At 63.5% G+C, this 20,211-nt stretch overlaps 3 protein-coding genes across 4 annotated transcripts; all 3 read right to left on the minus strand.

The window, feature by feature from the left end:
* Nucleotides 1–58: 58 nt before the first annotated feature.
* On the minus strand, nucleotides 59–3,593 carry DOK3 (docking protein 3). Of its 2 annotated transcripts, XM_049829220.1 has the most exons (6): nucleotides 3,257–3,344; nucleotides 2,055–2,255; nucleotides 1,562–1,855; nucleotides 1,328–1,421; nucleotides 1,070–1,242; nucleotides 59–977 (listed from the first exon to the last, which is right to left on the minus strand). In XM_049829220.1, exons 2-6 carry the CDS (start codon nucleotides 2,127–2,129, stop codon nucleotides 237–239), a joined length of 1,377 nt encoding a protein of 458 aa, XP_049685177.1. In that variant the 5' UTR covers nucleotides 2,130–2,255; nucleotides 3,257–3,344; the 3' UTR covers nucleotides 59–236. The 2 variants fall into 2 exon arrangements, with proteins under 2 accessions (XP_049685177.1, XP_049685175.1); XM_049829218.1 differs by lacking the exon at nucleotides 2,055–2,255 and having other exon boundaries at nucleotides 113–977; nucleotides 3,257–3,593.
* Nucleotides 3,594–3,597: 4 nt separating this feature from the next.
* Nucleotides 3,598–9,482, minus strand: DDX41 (DEAD-box helicase 41). The gene is made up of 17 exons (XM_049829217.1): nucleotides 9,375–9,482; nucleotides 9,178–9,276; nucleotides 8,921–9,080; nucleotides 8,763–8,837; nucleotides 8,378–8,438; nucleotides 7,630–7,766; nucleotides 7,298–7,370; nucleotides 6,965–7,118; nucleotides 6,718–6,854; nucleotides 6,352–6,514; nucleotides 6,120–6,251; nucleotides 5,867–5,938; nucleotides 5,482–5,578; nucleotides 4,973–5,122; nucleotides 4,751–4,822; nucleotides 4,444–4,554; nucleotides 3,598–4,200 (listed from the first exon to the last, which is right to left on the minus strand). The coding sequence occupies exons 1-17, from the start codon at nucleotides 9,396–9,398 to the stop codon at nucleotides 4,064–4,066; spliced, it is 1,854 nt and encodes a 617-aa protein (XP_049685174.1). The 5' UTR covers nucleotides 9,399–9,482; the 3' UTR covers nucleotides 3,598–4,063.
* On the minus strand, nucleotides 9,210–18,373 carry FAM193B (family with sequence similarity 193 member B). Its single transcript, XM_049829202.1, has 11 exons — nucleotides 18,110–18,373; nucleotides 15,865–16,104; nucleotides 14,922–15,144; nucleotides 14,517–14,726; nucleotides 13,788–14,202; nucleotides 12,597–12,792; nucleotides 11,948–12,184; nucleotides 10,395–11,430; nucleotides 10,186–10,261; nucleotides 9,988–10,085; nucleotides 9,210–9,276 (listed from the first exon to the last, which is right to left on the minus strand). The coding sequence occupies exons 1-10, from the start codon at nucleotides 18,296–18,298 to the stop codon at nucleotides 9,989–9,991; spliced, it is 2,919 nt and encodes a 972-aa protein (XP_049685159.1). The 5' UTR covers nucleotides 18,299–18,373; the 3' UTR covers nucleotides 9,210–9,276; nucleotide 9,988.
* Between the last annotated feature and the right edge of the window lie 1,838 nt (nucleotides 18,374–20,211).

A 20,211-nucleotide genomic window follows, 5' to 3' on the forward strand; every position in this document is an offset into this window, starting at 1 on the left:
ATAGGATCGAGAGCGGGAGGAGCCGGCGGGCGTCTCGGCCAATCACCGCGTGCGCCTGCCTGCCGGGGCGGGCACGGCGGCGCCCCCTGGCGGGGAGGTGCCCGCTGCCCCCGCCCCCGCCCCCACTCCGCATCACCGGCCCCGGGACCGACCCCCGAAGCACCGGCAGCAGAGCCGAGTCCGGCCCAGGCTGTTTATTCACCGAACCGCAACACCAAACCGCATCTGGCCAGGGTTCAGGCCCAGTCCCGCGGGCCGGGGGTCTCCCGGCTGAGCAGCCGCACCAGCTTGGCCCTGAGGTTGCTCTGGGGCTTGTGCCCAGAACGCCCTGGCAGCGCCTCCTGCCCCCCACGGCCCCAGCCCTGCTCAGGGGGTTGGGGGCTACCCCGTGGGAGCTGGGCTAGGGCGGCACGGTTGTCATACAGTGGGCCTGCCTCGCTGCTGTGGCCCTCGGGGGCCTGGCGGCACCCTAGCTCCCACCGCCCTTCTTCCTCCTCCTCCTCCTCCTCTGCCCCAGCTGGACCCGGCTCTGCAGCGAAGATGTTCTCATAGAGATGCTCAGGGGGTGGCTTCCCTGTGGCCCAGGACTCAGTGGGGCCCGGCCGCCCCGGCATGAAGAGCGGCTGCTGGCCCCGGGCGATGGAGGCGTAGACGATGGGGCCTGTGGCCTCTGGCTCCGGTGGGGGGAAGTGGAGGAGGTTGGTGGGAGGGTGGGAGGCAGGCTGTGTCCCCCCCAGTGGTGGGCTAGGCTGGGGTTCCTCAGACCCAGGGCCCCAGGGTTGGGGCTCGAGGCCCTGTGCAGAGAGCTGGGGGTCCAGGGCACAGAAGAGGCGGAGGTCCGGGATGTCCTTGCCCTGCTGCTGGCAGGCAATGGCGGCGGCCACGGCCCGGCAGAGCTCCGGGGCCCGTGGGGTGCTGAAGGTGAAGGTGCCCTCGCCAGAGTCACTGCGACGGCCAGCTTCGAAGGAGAAGACAGCCTGTGGGGCCAGAGGGCAGGGTGAAGGCTGGCACCTACCCTGGGCAGCCAGCTGCCCCAAGGAAGGAGGGGGGAAGGGGGGGAGGCACGCACCTGATCCTGGCCAAACTTGCGGAGAAAGGGGTAGGGCCAGGTGAGCAGGGGCTGGCGGGACTGTGGGTCCTTCAACGTCAGGCTCTGGGGAAGGGCTGAGAGCAAGTAGTGCCCATGCAGGCCACAGCGGGTGGCCGCATCCGTCTGGACCACCAGCACTGGGAATTCGGTCACTATGGGAACAGAGCAAGGCAGGGATCAGCACCACAGCACTGAGCTGGAGCCCACCCCAGCCCTATCCGCCACCCCTGCACGTACGATCCTGCCAGGAGGAATAGAGGCAGTTCTCCTCCATGGGGACAGTGGGGTTGGGCTGCGTCCTCGCACTGCTCTGCGCCGTTTCTTTTGCACCCTGAAACAGAGGGATGTGAGCACAACCCATGGACCGGGGGAGCATGAGCCTCCCTGCCTGCCCACCTACCCTGGAGCCCCGCGGCTCACCCGAGACAGGAGCAGCTCGAGGGGTCCCGGCTATGCCAGACCCCATGGTACCTGGAAGGCCAGCTGGCAGAGCTGGGTGATCCACTCATCCCGCTGCTCAGCTGCCAGCACATAGCTCTTCTCTGTGGTGTTGAGGTAGAAGGCGGCAGTGGCTTTGGGGCAGCTCTCGGTGCCTGCCGGGCCCACGGAGACGCAGTCCGAGAGGCGGATCACCCGGCGGGTGCACCGCCGCAGGGAGTTCTTCTCCAGTGCTGTGCCGTCATCCCGCACGTCGAACTTCTCCATGCGGGCCACACCGGAGGGGCTGGCAGCGAAGAGCTGGGCTCGCATCTTCCTCCAGGACCTCTGGGGCATGGGAAGGGCAGAGGCAGGAAAAAGACGGTCAGCAAAGAGCTGCCTGCTGTGGCCTCGCAGCACTGCCCTCCATAAAGGGCAGGCAGTGCTCAGAAAGAGCCATGCAGGACAGGAGGGGGTACGGGGGGGGTCCCTGCCTACACCCACTGGGTGCTGCAAGCAGGCACAGAGAGCTGGGGTCAGTACAAACCCCCAGGGCTGTGGAGCAGCGCAGTCCCAAAGCTGGGTCGAGATGGGGGGGGCTTGCCCCAAGCAAGCTCGGCATGGCTTGCTGGGTGAGTCACGCTTGCTCCCGGCTCGCTGAGCACCAGGTCCTGCTCTTTGTTCCCTGCTGCAAGTGCCGGCCTGCCGCCACTGCAGCTGAGCTCTTGAGCTGTTCTCAGGACAGACCCTGATGCAAATTAAAGCCATTTTGAGCTGCTGGGGCTCCTGCCGGCAGCTTCACATCTGCTGAGCACAGCCAGGCCCTGCAGCTCGCAGCCCGCTTCCTCCCAGGGGAGGCTCTGTGGCACCAGCACCTTCCCAGCCCGTCATGGGATAGAGGGGGCGCATGCCCCCACGCACCTCAAAAGCACAAGAGAGCCTCCGCCCTACAGAAACCAGATGCAGCCGAGCACCCAAAATACCCACCACCGCCAGCCTGCCTGCCTCCTACGCACAGGGCATCAGCCCCGTGCAGGCAGGGCCTGCCCACTTCAGCTCCAGGACTTGGGTCTCGCTTGGTGGGGAGGTTGGAGTGTGATCTTAGCCCCACACATCCACCGAGCCCCCCATGGGGGCACAGCCACTCTGCCGTGGCAGATGAGGGTGCTGCTAAGGCAAGGCCAGCGCCCCAGCGGGACCTGCTTCACCAACACTCATCTCACAGCTCCCTAGAGCTGGCTCGACCCTGTGGGGACCCCCACCATGTCACCCATACTGTGCCCAGAGGGCTGCGGCACTCAGTGCCCCCACCCTGAGGGCCCAGAGCAGCAGGCCAAGCCATGAGGGTTGCCCCACAGATGGCACTGGCCCCACCAGGGCCAGGCTGATGGAGGGCTGGGCACACAACCACATCCCACGCGCTGCCCCAGTGCCCCGCTCCCACACACACGCTGGAGCTGCGCCTCATTAACGCACGTTTATTGTTTCACTGCGAATCGCGCGGTGACCAAGCGAGAAGAGGGACCCTGTGTGTAGGGCCGAGCCTGAGCAGGTGCCTGCACGGATGAGTCCCCTCAGCCACAGGGAGAGCCCCACTCCTGGGGCTGCAGAGCCCAGGGCCCCCCCAGGGCAGCTCCAAGGGGTCCGGCTCCAGTCCCCGCTTCTCAGGCTGCCAAGGGCCTAGCCCCAGACCTGGCATCAAGACACATCAGGGCAAACTCTGTACCCAGCCCCAAATCCACCCTTTACCTTTCCAAATTTGCAGTGCTGCACATAGAGGATCCCATCCTTCACCGGTCTCTCCATGGGCCAGCGCAAGGACTGGGGACTTGGGCTACCAGCAGCGGCGAAAATGTGACTGCTGCAGCTGAAGCAACTGCATGGGGCAGACTTCCTTCTCTCAGCAACTTCCCCTTTTTGGTGTGTGGGATGAGGGGCAGAGGCTGGGCTGCAGGAGGTGTCCATCCATCTGCCCTCCCCCTCACAGAAAGGCAGCGGGGCAGAACACACGCAGGCAGAGCACAGGAAGCACCTAGGGGACTGCCTGACACAAATGCAGCGTGCTCTGCTTTGCCCTGGCTGCATCAGAGTGTGTTTGGGGGATATGGGAACAGCCACCAGCTGAGGATTCACAAAACCAGGTAAGGGGGACAGTCCTGGAGGAATCAAGGGGCTTTGGAGAGAAGCGACGTAAGACCCTGGTCGCACCACTGTGGCTGGCTGGCAGAGGCCACAGGCAGCTGGCCACAGACCAGTCACCCCACCTGGGGCTTCCTCCTCCCCTCAGGCACCGCTACCTGCTTGCCCAATGCACCGCTGACATAACGGGTTGTTGCGGCACAGCTCCACACATTTCCTCCCAATTTCCTCCTGGGGCAGGAGCTTCATCAGGCTGAGCTGGCAATAGCTCTGGTGGCCAAAGGCCTGGAAAAGGGGCCACAGCAGTGCAGGACAGGCCCCTGGGCTTAGGAAAGGCAAGGGCAGCTGGGGCGCTGCCTTGGCTGAAAGGGAACCAAGGTCCACACAGGGGGAGCGCCAGGCAGCATGGTCCCCAGGCTAGAAGTCCATAGAGCTGTGCGCCAGGTAGTCCTTGCGGCCGATGTTGCTGACTTGCTTGGTCTGCATTGCCTCCAGCTTGGGGCAGTCAGTGATGCGATGGCCCAGGCCGCCACAGAAGGCGCAGCCCCGCTCGCCTGCAATGGGAGGGATGAGGTCAGGGGGAGTTGTGCCATGCCAGGAAAGCGGTCCCCCCACCCCAGGAGCAGAGGGGCTATGCCAGTGTCTCTCCATGCTACTGCAGCACCAGGTTTGCCCACATGGCCAGGCAACGACAGCCCTGAGGCAGCCCTGGCAGGCCGGAGCAACGGGACCTGTCTGCAGTGCAGGTCTCCCAGCAGCCCCGTGGGAGGTCCCTGGGCCGTCCCGGGGTCTCTCACCTCCAATGTCCAGCATGGTCTCATCCCCACAGTGCAGCACCTGGAGCACAGGTGGCACCTTCTGCTTTGCCTCCAGGAGCAGGGCCTTCAGGTCCATCAGCACCGACTCATCTGGGAACAGAGACACGGATTCAGATGCAGCCCAAGCAGGGGTGGGGGGCACTGCCCCATGCCACCATCTCCCCTCCTTGGGCCAACACGACTCATCCCTGCTTGTGTGGGATCACCCCCCTTGCCAAGGCAGAGGCAGCTCCATCGCCCAGCTGCCTCCTACAACCGCAGCCCCCAGCCCCACGCTGTTTCTTACCGCAGGCCTTGTTGATGAAGGTGGTGGCAATGCCAGTGTTGCCCGAACGGCCTGTACGCCCGATACGGTGAACTGTGGAGAAAGAGGCAGGATCAGGCCTGGGTGAATACAATGTGACAGACCACCCTGCCCCCAGCCACTGCAGAGACAAGCGCAAAGCTTTGCTGGCCTGCACACACCCCGCTGTGGCCTCGCTGGTCCCCCATGGGGCCCAGTCCCCACCATAGTTCTCAATCTCCTCCGGCATGTCATAGTTGATGACGTGCTGGATGGCTGGGAAGTCCAGGCCCTTGGAAGCGACGTCAGTGGCAACCAGGACATCCTTCTTCCCATCCCGGAAGGCCTCAATGGCTTTTGTCCGTTCCTCCTGATCTGCAAAGGCCCAGGAGAGAAGATCAGCAAGAGCAGAGCTCCCAGTCCTACCTCTTGCAGCAACTGCTATGGCCTCAGAGCCAAGCATTGCTCAACCGGGACTCCCTCAGTAGAGAGAACCTACACAGCCTTTCCCCAAATAAAGGAGCAGATGGGTCTCTAGGTCCCATAGGGACCTGCACTGTGCTTATGCCTGCTACATACAATGTGGCGTTCGTTCCCAACACTGCCACAGCCCTTCCTCACACCATCACAAACTGCTGCACACTGAGACGTCCTGTGGCCACATACAACCCTGGCAGGAGTGGGGTCGGGTAGGGCCACACTGCAGCTCAGGCCTCCCAGAGACCCTCACTGACCTTTCCCTCCATGGATGGCCACAGCTTCCACACCCTTGAGCAGCAGGTACTCATGGATCGCATCGACATCCGCCTTCTTCTCTGCAAAGATCAGCACCTGCGGCAGAACAGACATGATGGAAAAGCCACCCTTCTGCGGGATGGCACTGCTGGCACCAGCACAACCCCCAAGAAACCCATTCCCTCTTGCTGAGCAGAGCACACAACAGCTCTCGGCCCAGGACCTGCTCATACGTGGAGCACAAGTCACTCGCATGCCTAACCCCTGCCCATGGCAGAACCCTGCAGCATTGCAGCCCCATCCCCATTGCCAGCTCCACCCATGCCCCGGGGCTGCAGTGTGCCCGCGCTGCCCCCAGCCATGCTGCCAGAGCGCACTACTCACAGGTGGTGGGGTCTTCTGCAGGCACTCAAGGAGGTACACCATCTTGGCCTCCTCTTTCACATACTCCACTTCCTAGGAACAAGCACAGATACGAGTCTGGCAGGCAGCAGAGAAATTGCCATTGCTTGGCACCCCTTAATCTCTTGGGAAGGAGGGCCACAAACCTCAGCTCCCTGACAAGGGATGCATCAAGTGCCCTCATGAACGGTACTGGCCTCCCACACAGGCATGGGGGAGCTCCCAACTACCTCACCTGCACAACATCCAGGCTGGCAGCACCCGCTCGCCCAACGTTAATGGTGATGGGCTTCACCAGGGCACTCTTGGCAAAGTTCTGGATCTTCTTGGGCATTGTGGCACTGAAGAGAAGGGTTTGCCGCTGGCCCTGCGCAGGGAACACAGCGTAGGCAAGGATTTAGCACTCACCCAGCCAGGTGGATGCAGGGATTGAGCTTCAGGGTGCTCATATCATGCCAGCTCAGTACCTTGAAGTAGGAAAAGATGGTACGGATGTCCCCCTCAAAGCCCATATCGATCATCCTGTCAGCCTCATCTAAGGCCAAGTAACGGCAAATGTCCAGGCTCACCATCTTCTTCTGCAGCAGGTCCATCAGGCGGCCAGGGGTTGCCACCATCATGTGTACACCACTGTGGGATGAGTGAAGGCCACAGTCAGGCACTCGGATTCCTGCTCCACACAGCGACACATAGGGAAGGTAACACCTGCTTGGCACATCACTTTTGCACCCACACCTTCCTGAAGCCACCTAGCCAGGGTGCCACCCCTTAGTCCCCTGCCAGAAACCAGAGCACAGCTCCAGCCCCACAAACCGCCCCCCAGAAGGTCTTACTGTTTGATTGTCTCCATCTGCTCCTTGACAGACATGCCCCCGATGCAGAGGGCACAGCGCAGTGGGGGCAGGCCATCCTCCTGCAGCAGGCGACAGTAGTACTCAATGATGCCATGAGTCTGCCGGGCCAGCTCCCGCTGCAGAGAAAAACAAACATTCCTACACATCCATGCAGGGAGGATCTGGCATAGCCACTGAACGTCAATAAAAGTTTCCTCCTGCACGTCACCGCACCCCCAACACTCACCGAGGGACAGATGATGAGTCCATAGGGTCCCTCTCGCTTGGAAAACGGCAGCCTCTTCTCCTGCTCCAAGCAGAACATGATCACCGGGAGAGTGAACACCAAGGTCTTCCCAGAGCCAGTGAATGCAATGCCAATCATGTCCCTTCCTGAGAGGCTGGCAGAGAAATGAGGCCAATAGTGAGGAGGAGCATCACAGAATGGCTCAAACCTCCAGGACTGAGCAAGGTGACAGGGCGCATCTGTCACCATGCAAGAGCATCCGGTTCACACCACGGGGTGGGCTGTAGGGAGCAACCACCCCCGTCCACTCTGGGACAGGGACAGAGCACTCACATCGTGGGGATGCCTTGGATCTGTATGGGTGTTGGTTGCTGGATTCCTTTTTTCTTCAGGCCCCTCAGAATAGCTGTTAGAGAACAAGGAACATATCTGTTCATGAGCTGAAGTTTTCCCCTTCTTTCTCTCCTACTCAGGTCCCAGCAGCAGCTCTTCCACCAGTGACAAAGACCTCTTGGGCCAGCAGTTAGGTGACACAACCACTGTTGGGAATTTAAGCTATGACCCCAATAACATTAAGCATTAAAGATCCGACAGCTTCACTCACTGATGCAAATTTCCCAGGAAAATGCTGTCCCCCACCCTACCAGGCTCCTCTCCCAGCCCACCTGCTGGGAACTTCATCTCCTTGAAGCTCTTGATGGGGGGTGGGATGCCTTCCCCCTCCACCAGGATGTGGTACTTCTTGCGCACGCGATCATGCCGTGCCTCTGACATGCCCAGGATGTAACGAGGTGCTCTCCAACTGCGAAGGCAACAGAGAAAGGTTGTGATGCAGAATGAGGCTGGGGCTCCAGAGCCGCAGCCCCCAAGGAGGCCCAGGGGAACCCCCTGTCGGGCTCCGATATCCCACCAGAGAAAACAGGTAACCCCTAGGGGCTTTGTGGTGTGAGCAAGGGAGCAGATCCAAGCCAGTTCCATGCATTAAAATGTTTCCCCAAAGCCTGAGGAAGCCAATCGAAGCTAACAGCTGAGAACAGTCTGTGGACAGTGGGTGGAACAGGACAAACATCTTTTGGACACATCTCGATCACCTCTCTGACATTGCCTCGAGCAGCACTGGCTCTGTAGTCTCCCCTAGTCTCTTCCTCTAGCTTAGTCACCTCCAAAATCTGAAGTTCTTCTCAAGTCCACAAGTTTAGCATAAATGCACTCTAGCAAATTTTAACTATATAAAACAACACCTATGGTGACACCTTCAATCTTACACACAGCAGTAAGAAGCCAGGCAGCGGAGCAAGAGCAATGCCAGTGGCCGCAGAGCCGTGCTCCTGTGAGGCTGCATGGCTTCTAGTTCATTTCAGGCGTGAGGAAACAATGCTTTCAGAAAGACGACCTCTGTACTGTGAAACACACCTGGTTTTAATTGGATCATCGTAGGTGATGCCCTTTGCCATCTCCTTCACTGACATCAAAGCTGCAAAAACAAAGCGGGTAAGGTCAGTGCAAACTCTCCATGTCCAGGCTGCATGTAACTTCAGCAGAGAACTACTGGGGTAAACAGTTTGGGAGACCATGCCCGTAGACAGAGCAGGAAAAACAGTACCCCTGACAGCCCTTCTGGGTACAGGAACACCAAGTGCCACAGCAACATCTCAGCTAAGCCAGGCAGTTGGATGCTGACTGAATGAAGGAAGCCATTGTGATCTGTCCGATCTTGAGTATGAACATCCCCAAGTGTTGCAAGGCTGCCCTGACGGCTCTGGAGACAGGTCTGAGACACAGAGCTCCCACCACTCACCTCTGCCCTCTGCCACACTCTCCAGGATCTTCTCTTCCTCCTTCAGCTGCTTCTCCTTGGCTGACTCCTTCCGAGCTGTGGGTAGAGTCAGGAAAACAGTGAGGAGGTTTCAATCCCTCCCAAAAACCACCTGGCCCTCCTGCCAGCCACTCCCATACCTTCCGCCTTCTCTTTGAGGTGCTGGTGCTGGTCCAGGAGGCTGATGTTGGACTGGGGCCCCAAGGGGATGTCATCCTCATCACCCCGCTGCTCGCTCCCACTGTCCCGCTGCTCCTCCTCCGACACCACCTTCCGCCGCATCTGCAGCAGCTTCTGCAGCTGGAAGAAAGCAGGTCGAGGCGCAGTAAGAGGCCCCGCGTCGGGAGTGACGCTCACACCCCTCCCCCGGCAGCGCCGGGCGCCGTTACCCCCTTACCATCTGCTGCTTGCGCTGCTTGACGGGCACGTAGGGCACATAGTCGTCATCTTCCTCCCCGGAGAGGTCGGACGTCTCCGCCGCCTCCTCCCGCTGCCTCTGTGGGGAGACGCGAGGTGAGGCCGATCCGGGACGGTACCAGCCCCGCCCAGCCCCACCAGGGCTGTCGGTACCGGCCAGGCTGGGCCCGGCCCTACCTTCCTGTCAGTCCCGGCCTCCATGGCGACGTCTCCCCGCAACAACCGCACCGCCCCGGATGTAAATCCCGCGCGCCGGAAATGACGGCTGAGGGACGGGCGCCGTCGCCCAGCAACGCGGCAGAGCGCGCCCCGCCCACGCGGCGGGAGCGGAGCCGGGGCCCGACGGGTCGCCCCGATGGCCAGACTTGCGCCGAACGCGCGCGGCGCCGGCGCCCCGCCTCCTCGCCCCGCCCCGCCTCCTCCCCCCCCCCCCTCGCCGCCCCTGGACGCGGCAGAAAGCAGCAGACAGCGGGGTTTAAATAAAATAAAAAATTAAAAAGTTCTTTATTGGGTCCAGCACGGTCCTTCCCCGCGGCGCAGGGAGCCGGGCGCCCGCGGAGAGGGGGACGGGACGGCCGGGGTCACCCCGCAGCGGGAAGTGGGGTGGGGGGGCAGGGGGAAGATGGGCAGTAGCCCCGGGGGTCCCCGCGGGGCAGGAGAGCACCGGGGCCCCCCCCCCGCAGAGGAGGGGACCCCACCGAGGCGAGGCGGGGGCCCGCGGGGCGGGACGGGGGGCACAGTGAGGAGAGGCGAGCGGCGAGTGGGTGGGGGGCGGCCCACTCCCCCGCACCTCACTGGGCTGCACTGGAAGTGGTTTTCTTCAGGGTGAAGTTGGTCCAGTTCACCGCCACCTTCTGCCGCGTCTGCTTGGCCGAGTCCAGGCAGAACCTGGCAGGGAGAGGAGAGCCCCGGTCGGCCACCAGCCCCTCTGCCCACCTGCCCCCTCCCAGGGCTGGGCTTGGTCCCCCCGGGGCTGCCCCCTCCTCACCTCTTGAAATACTCCACTTCTCTGTCAGTCTCGTCCATCTCTGCCCCGTCCAGGTCCTTGGGCAGGAACACGTCATCTGGCAAAGCAGAGGGGCAGGGAGAGGGTCAGTGCTGCCGGACGGGCAGGGGGCTAGCAGCTGGCAGGGCGGAGGGGGGGGGGAAGGGGTCACCGCAAGGATGGTGGCACAGAGCGGCGCTCCCGGCACTCACCGATCGAGGTATTGGATTTCTCCACCTTGTTCCGGCTCTTCCTGCTCTTGCCCTTGGTCTGGGGGGAACCCCCCAGGGCAGTGGGGGCAGGCAGCTGCCGGTCCCCTGCAGCCAGGGCAGGTGGCTGCTGCTGCGGCTGCGCTGGCTCCAGCAGCTCCGCTTTGCCCTCTCCCCTCCGGCCTTTCCACTCGCCGATTCTCTCCTTCTCCAGCCTGCCGCCACTGCCGCAGCCCCAGGGCTGCCCCTTCCCGCTCTCCCCCAGCTCGGCACAGCCGGCCGCCCGCTGCGACTCCGGGACGCCGGCCTTAGAAGGGTGCTTGGTTCCCAGCACCTGCCCCTTCACACCAGGGCTCTCCAGCCGGGCCTGGCCGCCGGGCCCCACGGCAGCCCCCTCCCCTTTCTTCGCCTGCCCGCTCTGCCGCTTGTTCTTCCGTTGCCGGCTCCCAGCGGGCACCGGCTCCGGTGGCTCCGGCCCCTTGGCCTGCGGTCCCTCCTTGGGCTCCGGGCTCAGCCCGCTGCCGTCTGCAGCAGAGTCCGCAGCCTTGGACTGCACCCAGATCATGCGGGAGAGGCTGGGCACGGCGCTGAGGCGCTTCACCACACCGTTCTCGGCCACTGGGGCTGGCGGCGGCTCCCCGGGCCCCTCGCCCCATCGGGGGCCCAGCTCACTCCGCAGCAGTGCATGGTTCTTGGCGGGGCCCAGGCTGAGCGGGGCCAGGGCCAGGTCTATGTCCTGTAGGTCAGAGGAGCCATTGAGGTGGGAAAGCAGGTTCTTCTGCTCCAAGACAGCTGCCTTCTTGGGAAAGTCATTGACGTCCAGGTTGAGGTCGTAGACGCTGAAGCTGGCCCGGATGGAGTCCTTGATGGTGTTCTTGATCTCCTGCAGCCGGCTGCTGAGGAAGCTGTTCACCCGCTCCAGCTCCAGCTCCGGCCATTCCAGCAGCTTCTCCTCGGCTGGCTCCCTGGCCTGGCTGGCTGCAGGGGTGCGCTCTGCCCGCTTCTGGGCCTCTGCCTCCAGCTGGGCTTTCTCCTTCTCCTGCAACACAGGTGCCATGAGGATCAGGTGGCCTGGGCCACAGAGTCACAGGCACAGGCCACGCAGCTAGCCTTGCACCAGCTTTGTCAGGCAGCAAACCCAAGGGCCGGCACTCAGCACGGCCACCCCACGTCCTCCACGGGCACTGCAACAGCTACCACGCTGCACACCAAACACTGCTCTGGGCACAAGGCACCAGCACGAGTCATCACGGCACTGCCTCTCCCCACCACAGATGCATGGCATTTGTCGGAGACACAGTACGGAGCAGGTAGGACAGCGCAGCCCAAAGGGCCCCGGAGGGCTGGGCCACCCTTTGCAGGAACAGAGGAAGGGGAAGCCCTGCATGCAGATGGGCACTGCTGTCACCTCAGGTGAGAGGGCAGCAAAGGACACTGAGCTCAAGAAACCAAATAGAAATGAGGGAGAGAAGGCAAAGCCCTGCAAGGGGCAAGTCTTGTCCTGACTGCCCTCCTGCAGACTGCCCCAGGCAGTGCTTCCTTCTGCCCAGCCTCACCTTCTTCTTCTGCTTGTGTCGTGCCCGCTTGGCTGCCTTGGCACTGTTCAAGGGCTTAGGCTCTGTGCTGTTGATGTAGTCCAGCAGCTCATCCACATTGCGGTGGTCCACAGCAGGCTCTCCTGAGCTGCTGTTGTGGCCTAGTTTCTGCGGCAGCTCCTCTTTCCTCTTGGTGAGGCGCGAACGCAGCTTCTCCCGGATCTCAGCGTAGTTGCGGCTTGTGGGAGCGGCTGGGGGCTGCAGGAAGCAAGCGCTGTCAGCCGGGCAGGCGCTCGAAGCCAGCATGACGTGCAGGCAGCCCTGGCTCCCATACCAGGCCCCCACCGACCTCCCCAACCGCTCCCTTCCCCGAGATCTCAGTAAGACAAGTCAGCACAGCCCCTGCTGAAGTCTTCCACCGCAAAGCCACAGGGTTTGGCTTGGCTGCACCAAGCCCCAGGGCTGGGCAGGCAGCTGTGAGTCGGGAGCAAAGGGACCAGCAAGCTAATGAGGCAGGCTGGAAACAAAGTGGGGGATGCACACGCCTGTGGAGAAACAGCCGCGGCCAGACCTGCCCACCTCTGCACTCTCAGCACACAGACCATGTAACGTCTCACCGCAGAGCGGAGCGCAAGGACCAGGGGTGGCTGCAGACCAGCCCCTCACTCACCGCGTTGTGGCCGAAGAACTCACAGTAGCAGCAGTCGCAGAACTTCCCGTCTTTCTGGTTGGTGGAGGAGGAGGTGCAGGAACTGCGCTCCGAGCTGCTGTCCTCGTCCTCCCCAAGCCCCTCATCTGCCTCGCATGGCTGCGGCGGGTGGCAGCTGGTACCGTTTGGGAATTTGTGCCCTTTGCAAGGGGGGTCCCTGAGGAGAAGGGGAGAAGGGCCAGAGGTGAGCGGGAGCCGGGGGGTCTCAAAAATTGCCCCACACTACATGTGTAGGAACACCCCTCCCAGGGCAGCCTGTGCCCAAGCAGAAGGATTTGCAGGGCAGACAAACCCCCTCCCCTGCATCCTCCTCCTCTGGGGGAGATGCCAGAGGAGCCCACAGCAGAAGACATCTGTAGCTCCTCGCCCCCCAGGGCCTCTGGCAGGCAGGAGGCTGGCGCACCAGAGCTCCAGAAAGTAGTGTCCCTCTGCCAGGCCACAAGCTGATTCCAGGACAGGGAGCGGTACTCACTGGGGGCAGCAGGTAGCACAGGTGAGAAACGCTGGAACTGCATGCAGCTGCCAGACATCCCCACGTGCAGGCAGGCCCGGCTCCCACAGGCACAGACTACCCAGCTCAGAGACAGGGAGGCCAGGGCACGGCCCACAGCGCCATTCCTCGAGCTCCAGCTCGGGACCTGGCTGGCCCTCCGCAGGGAGCGCTAATCAGCGGAGAGGAACCAGCGCCCGTGACTCAGCGTGCTCTCTTCCAGGGCACAGGCAGCCCAGAGAGGGCCAGGGGAGCAGGTGAGCAGAACAAGTCCACAGGCTTCATCTTCTCGAGGACCTTTGCTCAGTGCCACAGCTGCCCGACGGGTCTCACTGACAAAGGTCCTGTTGGCCAACAGCAGGTTGACCGGGTGGTTCCTTTGGGTCTTTTAGCTGGAGGAGGAGCAAGCACAGTCTCTTCTGCACCACAGTACTAAAGGACAACCGCAGGGAGAAGACACGTGGGGAGAAAAAGAGCTCAACCCTCAGAGACCAGGGGTCTGCAGGAGCGGAACTGGCCCACAAACACAGCGGCTCTCTGCACCACCACGCCAGGGCAGCCGGTCCCTCCGCAGGGAAAAGCACATCCACGGGCAGGGGTGGGAGAAAGGGTGCGTTGCCCAGCGAGGACAGGCTGGAAGCAGGCAGGGCTCCTCTACTCACCTGTTCGTGCTGGGCAGCTGGTGGGAGGCGGGAGGAGGGATGAGCGAAGTACTGCAGTGCCCGTTGCAGGGATGAGTGCAGCCCGAGAGTGGAGGCGGCATCTTCAGCAGCGGCACATTGGCAGGGGGCAGGTGAGGGCTCTTACACGACCCTGGGCTGTGTGAGACTGCACCAGTGGGAGGGGACTCGGACGCTGACTTCGGGGCTGCCACCTGCGTGCTGGGCGCAGGGAAGAGTGCAGCCTGTGGGGAGGTGCCCAGCGGGATGTGGGGCGGGGAGCCAAAGGGCCCCGAATGGGCAGGCGTCTGCTTGGAGGGGATCAGCGCTGGCGGCTGGGAGGGGAGGCCCGTGGGACTGTTGGGAGGAGCAGTGAGGTCCGAGTGCTGATGATGCTCTGAGGAGTGGAAGGCCTCACCTGCAGAGGAGCAGGAGCAGAGACAGTCAGACACCAGCTGTTCCACGCAGGCCAGGGCCAGGCTTGGAGCCACCCACCACCTCTGCACGGGCTGCTTCTCCGCGGGACAAACGCTGCCTCCCCCCCCAGGCAGCAGGGCGCTCGGGCTAGAAGCCACCCCTGCAAGCAAGGGGCCTCAGCGACATCTCATCTCCCCTGCAGGATTCAGCCCTGCCCCATGAAGAGCAGAGTAAGGGGAAAGGCACTGGGGCAGCGAGGGCTGCGTGGAGCAGTGGGCCAGGAGGATAAGGCCAGCTCTGTCCCTGGGCACGCACCTGGCGGGGTGGCCCTCCGGCACATGCTTTTGAACTGCTTCGGCAGCGTCTTGCAGAAGTCAAGTGAGGTAGGCAGAGGTGAGCCCGGGGCGGCGCTGCTGGAGGTGGGGGAGGCTGCGTGGCTGTAGGGACAGGCCTTGAGCCCCGGCGCCATTGCAGGCACCTGGCTGGCGCACTCCGGAGAGAGAGCGAGGCTGGGGTGCTTGTCACCTGGAAGGAAAGTGGAGCTAGGGCCAGCTCCCAGCACCCTCTGCCTTTGCAGGGACCCAGCCATCCTGCTGGCACTGGCATTCAGAGGCCCAGCCTGCCCATCCCTGCCCACCAGCTGGGTGCCCAAAAGGAAACCAGCTAAGCCAAGGACTGGGCAGAAAGTCCTGCTCAACCCCACAGGTGGCTTCAACTCACCTAGTGCAGCAGGGGGGGCCCCGAGGGGGCTGCCCTGTGCGGCCCCGTTGGTGTGCTGGGAGTTCCAGAGGCCCGAGAGCTTGTGAGCAGACAAGAAAGAGCTGGGGTCCCAGTCCCCTGAGTTCCCGTGGCACGAGGAAGAAGAGGAGGAGGAGGAGGAGGAAGAGGAGTGGGAGCCACCCCCACAAGACTGCGACTTGCAGGATGTGTGCGATAACGAGACCTGGCGAGGAAAACAGAGTGAAGCAGCAGCAGGCTGGGAGGGGAGGCCTTTGGCCCCAGGGCATTGGCACAGAGACCCCCTCCACTGTCCTGAGGCAGCGGCTCAGCACATGAGAACCGCTCCTGTCACTGTCTTGGGGGTGGCAACCAGCCCATCCGTCCAACAGAACACAGCCTGGCTCCCAGAGCCCCTGCCAGCATGGCCGGGCTGTGCCAAGGGCCACACACCTGCTCCGGTCCCACTCAGACCAGGCCAGGGTTAAATAAAGCCAAGCAGGAGGGAAATTCTCTTCCCCTGAGCTCCACACATGGGCAAGCACTTGCCCTGGCACGTGCTGCCGCTCCGAGGAGACCTGTGTAACGGCAGGGAGCAGCCTTGGGGCCAGTGGGGACGTGGCACAATGCACAGTGGAGCAGGGCTGGCAGAGAAGCAGCAACACTGCCAGCCTTGCCAGGCAGGCAGCTCCAACCCAACACAGGTTGCTGAACAAGCCTCTACAGCACCACGCTCTGCCCTACCACAGTCTCTCTCTGAGGAGCCAGCAGCAGCCCTGGGGAGAGCAGCATGACTGTAGGGAGCAGCAAGGCTGGGATGTCTGAGGTGTTCATCTCTGAGTAAGTAGGGGACCTGCACACCCAGCCAGCGCCACAGGGCGGTCAACGCCGCGGTCCTGGGAGCTACAACTCTGGCTTTTCCAACCCCAGCTCTGTAACCACTTACCGCCAGGGCCTGCTCCTGCACCGCCCGCCGCTCTTCCTCCTCCACACTCTTCCGGCAGCTCTGGCAGATCCACAGTGGCATTTCTCCCAAGAGGTTCTGCACAAGTGTTGGCACGAAGTCCGGTGGCAGCCTCTCACCCGGGGAAACCAGCCCATTGTGGGACGGCCCTCCCCAGTCCTTGCGCTCCCGGTGACAGAGCAGGCAGCACGTCTGCACCGACTGGTTGGCGGTGGGCAGCACCTGCAAAAGGACACACAGACCATGAGTCACCCCAGGTGTGATCTGCTACACAGCAGGGTGACAGGTCAGCACAGGTGCAGGGCAGATGAGGCAGCAAATGAGACCTTGGGACACTGACACCAAACCAGAGAATTTCTTGTAGGCCACATGTGGGATTGCACCTTCTCCCACTGGAGGAGAGCAGCCTCGGGCTGCCCACCTGCTGCCAGCCTGCCATGTGCCAGCTGAGAGCATTCCGGACCCTTGGGAAGATCACACCGTGCTAAAGAGCCAGCCTCACCACCAAGCAAGGCTGGGAGGCCACTAGCAACTCCCATTATCACCTCTGGTACAGTGGGACCAAGGGGACTTGCAGAGCAAAGCAAGACCCATAGAAATTGCCACACAAGGATACGAAGAGGGGTCTGGCAGCCACAACCCTCCCTCCTTGCCCGTCGCAGACCCCCCACTGCGTTACCAGAAAGCCCCAAGCCCTTCCGCCCGCCTCTTTGTTCTGCGCAGCCGGCGGCACAGATGCGCCGGGGTGGGGTGCAGTCCCCGGCGCTGCTTCAAGCATTCCCCTTACAGGGCAGCCAGGTTGGGGCTTCCTGCCCGGTGCTGCAGCAGGAGCCGGGCCACAGCCCGCAGGCTCGCCAGAGGCCTGACAGCCGTGACGAACCCAGCGTGGCGCGGGCAAGGGGGCCCCCATTGTCTGCCGCCACAGCGGGGCCCCGCAACAATGAGCCACACATTGAACTGCTGCTGCGAAACAGATGGCGTCTCCCAGGCTCAAGGTGAAGCAAAGGTCAGAGGCCAAGGAGAGCAGGGGGGGGAACGACAGCTCCCCTGCCCACCCTCCCAGCCAGCCACAGGGAGAAGGGGACTCCCAGGCCACCCCATGTCTCAGCAGAGGCAGACGCAGCCACCACCGTGCACAGCAGGCAAGAGGACGGCTCTTCCCAACCCACCCAGCGCATCCAGACCTGAGACCCGCCTCCGGGCTCCCTGCCCGCGACCCAGAGCAGGCAGCAGCAGCCAGGCGCGTCAAGGGATGTCAGGCAGCAAGAGGCGCGGGAGCCAGCCCGCAGCCTGTTTGGCAGATGCTCGAGCCACCTGCCATCAGCCTGTGGCAGGGCTGGACCCTCCCGCAAGAAGGAGCTATGAGAACAGCCTCTGGAGCACGCCACACCACCCGGGCAAGCACGCCTGTCCCTGAGCCTGGGGCTCTGCCCTCCAGAGCGTACACAGGTCTCCTGAGCAGAGCTGCAAGATCTCCCTACACACAGGGACGGAGTAAGGGGTGCACAGACCCTGGGGCTGGAAGAGCACTTTCCTCTCATGCTGCTCGTCATGCCAGGGGGAGTAGCATGCAATGGTGGGGTACAGGCTTGCTGGCTGATCCACCCTCCCCAGGAAAGCCAGAGATCAGTTTTCCCTAACTGCTGAGAGAGATGAGTCCCCAGGATGCTACACACCAGTGGAAGCCCCCAACACCCCGGCCATCTGCCAGAGGCATCCCAAAGTACCACTGCAGCTCAACACATCCGCAACCCAAGGCCACAAGCCGGCTCCACCACCCAGCCCAGCAAAAGCCAAGGTCAGGCCCTACCTGCACACCCATCCCTGCCCCACGATGCTGTAAAAAGTGGCTCCCGCATCCCAAGCCAGCCAAGCCCCTCAGAGAAGGGCTTGGGCTTCACCTCCCACCTTCCCCACTCACCTCAGCGTGGCCCCCCACCCCCCCACGCAAAGCGCACCCCAGTAGCGTGGTTCTACCGGGGCTTCCCCACCACCACCCCCGAAGGTGCAGAGGACCCTCCAAAACCGGGAAGAGAGATGGGGGGGGGCACCAGGGCCTCAAGGAGGGGTGCCTCAGGGATGCTCCGAGGCCGGGGTTGGTGCGGGGATGGGGCAGGGCCCGGGGGGGGGCGCCGGAGGTCCCCCCCCCGGGCCCTGCCCCATCCCCGCACCGACTGAAATGCCCTCTGAGACAGCCCCTTCCCCGCCGCAGGGCCTATCCCGGTACCTGAGCGGTGGCTCTGCCGGGCTCCCCGCTGCTGCCCGCCGCCACTACCACCTCAGGCGGGGCGGGCGGTTCCGGTGGCGGCGGCGGTGGCGGAGGAGGGGGAGGAGGACCAGCGTCGGAACCCCCCACCCTCTCACGGCGAGGCCCGGAGCCACCCGCCGCTGTTGCCTTGTTCCGCCTGCGAGTCATGGCGAGCGCGGCCCGCCGCCCGCCGCAGCCAGGACAACAGCCAATATGGCGGCGCGGCCCGTCCGGCCCCTGCCCGGGGGGAAGGAGGGAGGGGGGAAAGGCCCGGCGAGGTGAAGCCGCTGCCGCCATTTTGTGAGAGGGCAGCGACACGCCACAGCGCGCCACCTGGCGGGGGGGAGGTGGCGGCGCAGTCACCACCCGCGGCTCCGCCCCCACCCCCCCTCCCCCGGGTCCTAAAGAGCGCCGGTGCCTTCGGGGCGTCCCAGCCCCAGACACCGCTCCCCCACACCCCAGCCTTGGCACACCGGTACCCCCACCCACACTCCCCACTGCCCCGGCCTTCCTGGGGTTGCAGTACCCCACAATGCACGCGTGGGTTCCAGCCCCTCTGCTCCCCGTCCCCGTGTAACAGAGCTCTGTGGGTACCCTGGGTGCATCCCAGCACTGCAGCGTCCTCAGCCCCACGCACACACCCACACGTGCGTTTGTAGCTCCCCCGCACCTCAGTCCTAGCACACTGGTACCCCCAACCCATTGCAGCTGTGCAGCATGCTGCCCGCTGCAACGGCCTTCCTGCATGACCCCGGGGTGCCCGTGCAGGTTTCCAGCCCCTCTGCACCCCATCCCCGTGTAACGATGCTCTCCTGGTACCCTGGATGCATCCTGGCTGTGCAGTGCCGTGCTCAGCACCATGACCCCAGACACACAGCCTTGGACCAACACGTGGGTTGCAGCTCCCCCGCACTCCAACCCTGCCACACAGGTACGGCCGCTGCAGCGTGGATGAGCAGCCCACTGCCCACTGCCCCAGCCTTCCCACTGGTGGAAGAACCCATGGCGCATGTGTGGGTTTCCAGCCCCTCTGCACCCCGTCCCTGTGTAGCAGTGCTCTCTCGGTACCCTGAGTGAGTGTCTCTTGGCTGTGCAGCACCGTCCTAAGCACCACGGCATCCTTGGAGCTGCGTGACCATGTCCAGGCAGGGCAAGCCTTGTGCACTGCACCCCATGCCCTGGTCCCAGCGCAGGCCTTCCCTGCTCCCCCCGTGCAGTGCAGTGCAGCCAGGCAGTGCAGTACCTGCTGCCCCAGCTTTCCTGCTGCTGCCTGATCCCAGACTGCCCACGGGTGTCTGCTGCCTCTCTGCGTGGTCCCAGTGCACCAGGCCCCACAGACCTGGGGTGCCCCTCCCCAAAGAGAGCTGGGGGCCGGCTCAGCCCCTCGCCTCCCTGCCAGCCTCGGTGCCACGCATCACCCCAAAACCCCCCATCGTGGCATTGGTCTGTGTGAGGCCGGGCCTCGCTCCATGCCACACCTCATGTCACCGGAGTTGCCCTCCTGCGGCGGGGTGGAGTGCGGTGCTGGTGACACAGAGATGCGTGGAACACTTGGCCACCAAGGAACACCTGCTTGTGCCCCCAAAAATGCTGTGGCAGTGCTGCCCGCAGCTGTGGGACAGGCAGGGCTCCAGGCTCACTGCGCGCACAGGGACACCCAGCCACGGGAGGCAGGACACGCTGCCTGGCCAAAACCTGAGCCGGAGCCCATGGGGACACGCAGAGCCCCAGCGCTGGGGCCAGCCCCGCACCCGCACCCAGCTGGCTCAGCGTGGGTGCCGCGGGGTCACGGTGACTCAGGAACTTCCTCAAGCCGCAGTGTTGCCACTGTGTTTGTTTAATTGTCCTCGGTGGATTTTTTACCTGTGAATCCACCCCATTAGGCTTTCAGCCACCTGAATTATCGGCACCCACATCCTGTGGCCAGCAGTGCCAGGCCTGGAGTGGCACAGGAGCAGCCACCTCCCCTGGCATGGCCAGGGTGTCTTTCTGCGTCCAGCGCCCCGAGCACCCTCCCGGACCCCTCCTTGGCCACTCGGCCCCTTCTGCTCCCACCGAGGGGCTGCTTTGCCCCCCTCCCA

Source organism: Accipiter gentilis, chromosome 26 (genome assembly GCF_929443795.1).
Source record: "Accipiter gentilis chromosome 26, bAccGen1.1, whole genome shotgun sequence".
NCBI classification, from domain to species: domain Eukaryota; kingdom Metazoa; phylum Chordata; class Aves; order Accipitriformes; family Accipitridae; genus Astur; species Astur gentilis.